The sequence below is a fragment of the Marmota flaviventris genome, chromosome 1, assembly GCF_047511675.1.
Source record: "Marmota flaviventris isolate mMarFla1 chromosome 1, mMarFla1.hap1, whole genome shotgun sequence".
NCBI lineage: Eukaryota > Metazoa > Chordata > Mammalia > Rodentia > Sciuridae > Marmota > Marmota flaviventris.
The window spans coordinates 200,381,939-200,390,243 of record NC_092498.1 but is presented as its reverse complement, the minus strand read 5'-3'; the positions used below and the strand labels follow the sequence as shown (position 1 = coordinate 200,390,243).

Sequence of the window (8,305 nt, the reverse complement as noted above, 5' to 3'; positions counted from 1 at the left end):
CTGTATCTTTCACAGTACTGGCAGTTTGTATTCTCCTTCTAAAATGTTGAAATCAGACTCCTGATTTCAAAAGGAGTTAATTTTAGGCTTCCTTACTTTCCTGCATAGAATCTATGTATTCCTAGCATTTGTTTTCTCTGATCCTGGGCCTAGGAAGAATTTAACTCTGATACCAAGACATTGGGTTATATGGGAATTTTTCAACTGCTAACTGAAGGATGTTACCTAACAGAGCATTAACCACCACCAGAGTAACCACTATCCCCTACCCTTGGTGATGGCCCCATGACTTATTTTAGGATATGGACTATCATAGTGATGAGTAGGGGACAGCCTGGGAGATTTAGGATAATAGAGCAGTAAAGGGTTTTAACTCTACATATTTTTATGAAAAAAAAAAAAATCTTTACGGGGTTTATGTTTTCCCAATCCTAGAGTGCTGTCTCATAACACAGGGCAATGTGGTCTCTCAGCATTGCACAACATGAACCCCTCTCTGCTGCTTTCCCTAAGTTACCCTGAGACCTCCAGAAGGACCACAACTTCAGAGTAAGGGAAGGTCCTGAAGTTGGCAAATGTGACCTATATCAAATAAGGTTTTCTGTGAGGAAGACTTATGAAAAGCAATATTAAAATTTGCATATACAGAAAATCTCCAAAAAGATTCACAACCTATAAAAGTGATTGCTTCTGGGGAGAACTGGGAGACAAATGACAAGAAAATTTACTTTTCACTGAGCATCCTTCAGAACTCTTTTTTTTTTTTTTTAAATCATGAGCATGCTCTATCTAATATTAAAAAAATAAGCTTAAAACTTGAGAAACAAAAGAAATGCAATATTGGTCTTCATAGAGTTATTCAGATGGAGTCAAAACTAAGAGACATGATACTGTTTGAAAAACATGAGATAGCATATAATTAGATACTAACTTGGGTGGCACTGGTTACAAGTAGAAGAGGAAGAAAGGTCTGCTTAATTGAGTAGGTGCTCAATCAAGTGGTGCTTCATATAAACACAGCAGTACAGAGGATCTAGACTTGCTAGAGTGGTATCTGTTCAAGATAATACTGGCTATTAGGGTTATAGCAAATTGTAGAAGGGCATCTTACTTGTCTCTGGGGCTCCTATAGCCTATAAATTATAAGCAAGGATCACCAATATGCATCTCTAATGTTCAAGAATGTGAGAGGTCCAACAGTTATAGGGTTTCTCTTTAGCATGGCGCCTTTGGTGCTTAATCAAGACAGAATTCTGACTGAAGGCCTTCCCACAGTCATTACACTTATAGGGTCTTTCCCCAGTATGGATCCTTTGATGTCGGATAAGGTGTGCCTTGCAAATGAAGCTTTTCCCACAGTCAGTACATTCATGAGGCTTCTCTCCAGTGTGGACCCTCTGATGCTGTGCAAGATCAGAGTTCCACATGAATCCTTTCCCACAATCTTTGCATTCATAAGGCTTCTCCCCAGTGTGGATTCTCTGATGCCTAAGAAGAGCTGGGTTTCGAGTAAAGCTTTTCCCACACTCCTTACATGTGTATGGTTTCTCCCCAGTGTGGATTCGCAGATGTTGTATAAGACTTGTGTTCTGACTAAAACCCTTCCCACATTCCTTACATTCAAAGGGTTTTTCTCCAGTATGTATTCTCTGATGCCTAATCAGGTTTGACTTCCAAACAAAGGCTTTGGCACATTCTTGACATTCATAGGGTTTCACCCCACTGTGAATTCTCTGATGTGCAATGCAATGAGATCTAAAACTGAAAGCCTTTCCACATTCCTTACATCCATAGACCTTGTCTCCATTATGAGTTCTTTGATGTTGACCAAAGTCTTCATTTTGATCAAAACATTTGCCACATTCTTCACATATGTAGAATACCTGCTCATTTAGAATTTTCTGATGCATCCTGAGGTAGTTACTAACATCAGTATTCTCTGAACCCTCTTCTACTGAGACCATCTCATCCTTGACAATCACTTCTACAATGTCATTTGTAGTGTTTTCCAAATTTCTCCTACTGGAGTAGCTAAGCCATCTCCTTAACCTGCTTTTCTCCTCTTCACAGGTTTTTCCAAAGGAGAAATCCTGGGAGCCATACCACCGGGATCCACTTGATGGCACCATGAGGTCCTGTGTCTCCTCAAAAACTTCCTCTTTCAGAATAAAATCTTCTTTCTCACTCTTCAACATGTTCTCTGAAAGAAGAAATCAGAGCTGCAAATATCATTACCTATAATAGTGACAAAGGTCACTAAGTCATATAAATATATCCCTGTCTCTCCAAGGTCACCCCTTGTCTCGATGGCCCCATCTTAGCCAAAAATGACAAAAATAGGGCTAACACATGAAAAGCAACCAAAAGTAAAAGGTGGAAACTAGATAGATTCCTCAGGGACTGTAATTCCACAAAACCAAGCTAAGCCATAAAACCCCAATCCATGACTATTTAATTAATTGAGCTTATCCTATTAAAATGTGGAAGCTTGGTCTTAAGTTTCCTCTTAATAAATTGGTTGATGTGAAAATTTTGGAAAGTCATTTATTTAGAACATGAATGGCAAAATGGGTTTTTTTTTTTGGGGGGGGGGGTATTGGGGATTGAACTCAGGGGCACTAAAGCACTGAGCCACTTCCTCAGCCCTATTTTCTATTTTATTTAGATTCAGGTCTCACTGAGTTGCTTAGTGCCTCACTTTTGCTGGGGCTGGCTTTGAAATAAAGATCCTCCTTCTTCAGCCTCCTGAGCTGCTGGGATTACAGGCATGCATCACTGTGCACAGCCAAAATGGGCTTTTAATATTTTAAAAAGAAAAGACAGAGGAAACTCTATGACTGAAAGAAAAATGCTCATTTCCTTCTCTCTTACCAGTATAAATTAGGCCTGGACTCTCTACTGGTAGTTTCAAGTTCAGTGGCTCTTCCAGCTGCTCAAGATGGGAGATCCCAGCAGGCTTTAGAAATGGATATCCTGCCAGGGGCAAGGTACAAATAAGACTGGCTCAGTTGGAGGAGTGTGACCCATTAGGAATGGAGCAGAAATGGAAGTGGTGAGGGAAGAATTAAGGTAGGTAGAAAGATAGATTACACAAATGATCAGCAATTCAAGGGAGATAGGAATATAACGAATAGAAAACAGTGGAATAGGAAAGTTGCAATTCCATCCCTTCCCAATGATATGAAAGCATATCACTCATTGTAAAATGTCAAGAAGAAATAGAAAAGACCAAGTCCTCTTCTATGGGTTGTAAAAAGTTCACATACAAAAGAATCAGGATAGGATAGAGTTCAGAAGAGCTGTTCCTAAGGACTTTCTGTCTAGGCAGGATATTCTAGGAAACCATAGTCTCTTGGTTTCCTTTCTTCTTCTCTATCTAATACCATTTATTCCACAAAGGATCAATGATGGGTTTGTCTGTGACATCCATAAGAAATAATATCACAGCCTCACTAAGCCATTTCTAGAAGTCACTTCTTAGTCTATGACAGACATCTCTATTCACAAAAGTTCACTCTAGCAATTTTACTTCAGGCTTACCTAACATCTGTCACTGTGTAGTTCTATCCATAACTGCCTAAGCAACAGGTCAGTTCTACACCTTCAAACGACAATCTTATATATGACTGAAGCCAAAGACTCTGTGTCCCCTGAGATCATCTTCTCTAAGATGAAAGTGGACTGAGTGAAGACAGATCTACTCCAAGGAAGTCTGCTTCAGGTCAGGGAGTTAGAGTTTTGCTCAAGGAATAACTTAGCTGTTGATTTTTTAACTAAGGCAAAGGGGATAAATTCGCAAAGGTGGAGAGGAAAGGAAGCACTGAGATCCTGAGAAAATGCAGGAGACATTGATTACTCCTTCTACATTCATTCTACACCTCACCATTGTGGAGTAGCTACAGCAGCATGGGGAGTGATCCCAACTTCAGCTCCTAGGCTAGGCTCTGAAATGGTCTAAGCCAAGCAAGTTAATCCTATCCCATTCACCATGGAAAACTGGTTCAGGGATCAGCAATTCAGCCCAGTCAATCAGTATACATTATTTCCCTGGTCAAGTGACTGATTAAGGGCTGGCTTATGACTTAAGAAGGTACATTAGAGCAATACTTGAAACTTTTAATTTTCTCGGATAAAGCCTAAGGAAGATCTATCCTGTTTTCTTTCCCTAGGTACGAAGAAGCAAATCACCTTACAACCACAAGAGAAGCCCAGACTGTAGGCAAAGCCAAATACATGGAGACAGAGCAGAAACTGTTAAACTGTACCTGCAGCTCACGACAGCCCTCCCAGTTACATAAAACAATAAATTCTTCTTTATTATTTAAGCCAGTTTTAATGGGGTTTATACTTGCAATCAAAAGTATCCTAATATAAAAAAAGACTGCCAGAACAAGAACATGGAGGTTGCAGGCACAGTTCAAGTCTCACTGAGCGGTCAAAGAGCTCTGGGGGGGGGAAGATGGAAGTTTTCCAGAAAGGCAACAGGGAGACACAGTTCTCACTAGGAGAGCAGGAGAACAAGCTCTTTCTAGGAAAACAAGTAAGATTTGTTTGGGGCAAAAGTAATACCGGGGCTTTTCCTATCAGCAATCCCTTAAGAATAAGAACTATTTGGCTGAGGGTTATTAAGATTCTGTGTTCTTTAATGATAAAGAAGGCCTTCATGTCCCAAAGGGCAGCCAGAATCTTTTGCTGGAAGTCTCTAAGCAGGTCAGGAAAGTAGAAAGGCCACCTCCAGTGGGAGTAATCAGGAAAGTCAGGGAATACATAAATGGTGGTTATGACAACAGCAGAGATGAGGAAGAGGGAGAGTTGAATAAAGATGGCTCAGAGGAGCTAGAATGAATAAAACAAGAACTCAAAGAAAACCATGAGAATACAGAGAAAAAAGGAAATCCAACTAGTATCTATGGCACTAGGTTAAAAGAACACATATCCATTACATTTTTAAAAGACATGATGACTAGCATATGTCCTCACTCACCTGAGGAGATGGCCCTTGGACCCTCTCCATCCAGAGCTCCCCAAGGAGCTGAGCACCAGGGTGCTTCCCCTCGCTCCAGCTGGGAAATCAGAGTCGGTATGGGAAATGGAAATGCCGCTTGAGGGGAAGGAAATGGGACAGGCAGGTGAGTGGGGTGACACAGAGCAATCCCAGGGCTCCTCCCAGGCCTGTGTCTTCAGGGGCAGAAGAGTAAAAAAAGGAAAATAACTAGGAAGAACAGGGAAAGGAAGTCCAGGGAAAATAGCAGGAGACCCAGGGGAGAGGGACCAGGAAGCTTTTTATATATTTTTTATTCTTACAAAGATTCAGAAGTTGACAGAGTACATAAGAGGTGCTCAATGACAGTTTCAGTCAGGAAATGCCTGATTCCACTGATTAAGGAATGGAACCTTCTTATCTTCTCCCTTTTAGAGCAATCAAGTTTAGACATCTACATGAAGATGTTTGCCACTGGGCAGGATCTCCCTACAGGGGGAACCAAAGACTCAGTGGGGCGCTCAGTGGGGCACTCAATGGGGGTGAGACATTGGGCAGCACTAACTGCTCAGCAAGGGAATCCTGTGCAAGGCCCAAACTGATCCCAGGACTTCCATTTCCCAGCAACTGCTCAGGTTAGATCCTGAAGCTACCACTGATCTGGGTATTATTAAACTCCTGAGCCTTTAAGAAAGAGTCAGGAAACTCTAAAGGGCAGAGGCAGAGCCAAAGGGAAGAGATCCTTACCCAGGGAAGTCACAGTCCCATAATTCTCCAGCATCACATCTCTGTACAGGGCCCTCTGAGCAGGGGCCAGCCCTGTCCATTCATTCTCAGAGAAGTAGACGGCCACATCCTCAAAGGTCACTGATTCCTGAAACAACATGTGTTTAAGTGTCCTAGGTCAATCCCAGGCTCAGGCTTGCCGTAATGGCAGACAGGATACCAAGAGGTACTGGCAGGGATATCTGCTGTGTTTATGGATTCTGAACATCTATGGAAATGCTCAGATTTTTGCCCCCTACTTACAAACATATAAGAGATCAGCCATCAATTTTCTCATGTCTGTTCATCTTTATTTCAGTAATAGAAACATCCTTCTTTTTCATGAATCTCTGCCAAAGTTTTCTTTCCAAAACCACCCTCTGTGGTCTAGATCCCATCCTTTCTCCACAAGAGGTCCTCCTTCAAAGTTCACCACCCCTTGGTAACAACTATATTTTACTGAGCTGTGCCAAGTTCAGTATATTTTCACATATTACTTAATATCTCACTATCTATGGAGAAGGGTACAGATCCATTTTACAGAAGAGGGCACTGAGGCTCAGAGAGATTAGTTTCCTCCAAAGCTACAGAGCTGAAACAGCCTGTGTGACTCTGACTCTTGCATACTGTGTCAGACTGCCTTCTAAGATCACCACTCCTGCTGTGTAGGACCCTTCCTCTTTTTCCCTCCCAGCCACCAAAGTGCCTCTGACCCACCCAGGTTACCCTGGGATAAATCCTGAACTGTGGCTTTATTCCCAGAATCCCCCACCCCTATAAACTCTCCAAAACGTCCCACCCCACTCTCTTCCCCAAGGGCCTATCTCCGGATCTGTATCTGTAGGAGCCTCTGCATCTTCTCTTTTTTATCTCATCCTCTTCCTCAGGAAACACCAACAGTGTTAACCTACAGCCATCAAGAGTTCTTATAATTCTATCCACTGCCTCACTCAGCATCTGTCTTTATATTACTGAGGAGCAAGTTCTGCTCTATTCCACTACCATCCTTGCCCACAAAGTCCCCACAGTGATTTATTAAGCACCACGGGGCTCAAAGGCTTTGGCTGGCTCCCCTCTGCCTACCTAATAAAGATTCCAATTCCTGGGCACCGAGAGAATTCCTTCACTATTCAGAGAGCCAGCTTACCTGCACCATCCCTACTCTCTCACCATTCGGTTGGAAAACCAAACTCTCCTCCCCATGGCTGTGCCCTGGCACCTGCAACTCCCCCTGCCTAAACAAGTGCTTCCTCCTGTACCTGTCAATTCTGGTTCATCCTGAACCCAGCCCAAACATAACCAGCTCTATAAAAACAGCCTCATCGAATTTTGACCAGTTCTGGTCCTTCGCCTCCGCCCACACTGATCAGCGAACAGCGCTCCAGCGCTCGACTCCCGCCTGCGCGGAGCATGCCTGCTTCCCCTCCCGGGTGGGCCGTGGAGAGTGCCCAGTACTCTGGACCCTGCCAGTCCCTCGGGGCCGCCCTCAGGGCTACACCTCATTCCCAGGCCGCCTCCCGCCCCCTCCCCGCCTCCGATCTGCGCCCGGAGCCCGGCAGCGCCGAGCCTGCAGGAGCGCCCGCCCGCACTCACCGGGCGCGCCCGTCCCGGCAACAGCTCGAGGACCCGGCGGAGGCGCGCTCCGCTCTCCAGGGCCGCGGCCGCCATGGCCCGGTGGCCCTCCGGGTAGGCGAGCGCAGGGGCCGGCGGCCCGACGCAACACCCTAGTCCTAGGAGCCGCCGGATGAGAGCCGGGTCCTCGTCCAGCCAGCCAGCTCTGGACAGCCGCGCTCAGCGGCCTGGACCCCAGCAGCTGGAGGCCGAAGCCGCACGCCTTGCCGCTATGGCTTCTCTAGGACGGCGGAGGCGCCGCGTCTCTGTGGTTCTTCTTCCCGCCCGGGGCGGGAGGAGAGAGTGGTCGCGTCTCCCCAGACACCAGCAGCCCCGCTGCACCGTGGGGCGCTGGGGGGAAGCAGTTGGAGAAGCAGGCCTCTCTGGGAATCCTTTCCCATGTTCCTGATCACCCCTTCCTCTCCACCTCGCTGCATCGTGATGCTGGCGGGAGGTAGCATGTTGACTGCAACCTTCGCCTACCTGCCTCCGTTTACTAATTTCTCCCGTATCCAAGAGCTGATTATGTCCGTGATTTTTTTCATCCTTGTGCCTCTAATGTTCACCCAACTAAAGCCAGAATTAGACAGGCAGTCAGTGTAGATAGGTAAGTCGAGTCAGGTTGGATCAAGGAGGTCAATTTTGAGTGAATCTTGGAAAGTTGGAGACTGTCCCCTGAGGAGTTGAAATGTTAATTCCTTCAGATCCCTTTCTGCGCCCTTATCAAGAACCTGCCCCTGCTCCAACCTGTTGCCAAAGTAACCAGTCCCCCCTACTGGGAGCTATAAGGTTGTTTATGGGTCCTTGGCTACTCCCTCCTGCCCTTCCCCCTTCAACCCCCCTGTTTCCCACCTTTTGACAATCCCGTGGAGCATTCCTGGGCCTAGTCGCAGGAAGGAGAAAGTTAAGGAGGAAGAGGCAGGAGAATAAAGAAAGCCTAGGACACAA

At 45.3% G+C, this 8,305-nt stretch overlaps 1 protein-coding gene across 4 annotated transcripts; it reads right to left on the bottom strand.

The window, feature by feature from the left end:
* Positions 1-893: 893 nt before the first annotated feature.
* LOC114090355 (zinc finger protein 662) lies at positions 894-7,594 on the bottom strand. 4 transcript variants are annotated; one of them, XM_027932537.2, is made up of 5 exons: positions 7,340-7,594; positions 5,729-5,855; positions 4,985-5,101; positions 2,872-2,973; positions 894-2,200 (listed from the first exon to the last, which is right to left on the bottom strand). In XM_027932537.2, the coding sequence occupies exons 1-5, from the start codon at positions 7,412-7,414 to the stop codon at positions 1,170-1,172; spliced, it is 1,452 nt and encodes a 483-aa protein (XP_027788338.2). In that variant the 5' UTR covers positions 7,415-7,594; the 3' UTR covers positions 894-1,169. The 4 variants fall into 4 exon arrangements, with proteins under 4 accessions (XP_027788338.2, XP_071456369.1, XP_071456371.1 ...); XM_071600268.1 differs by lacking the exon at positions 7,340-7,594 and adding an exon at positions 6,011-6,095; XM_071600275.1 differs by having other exon boundaries at positions 2,098-2,219.
* Positions 7,595-8,305: the final 711 nt, after the last annotated feature.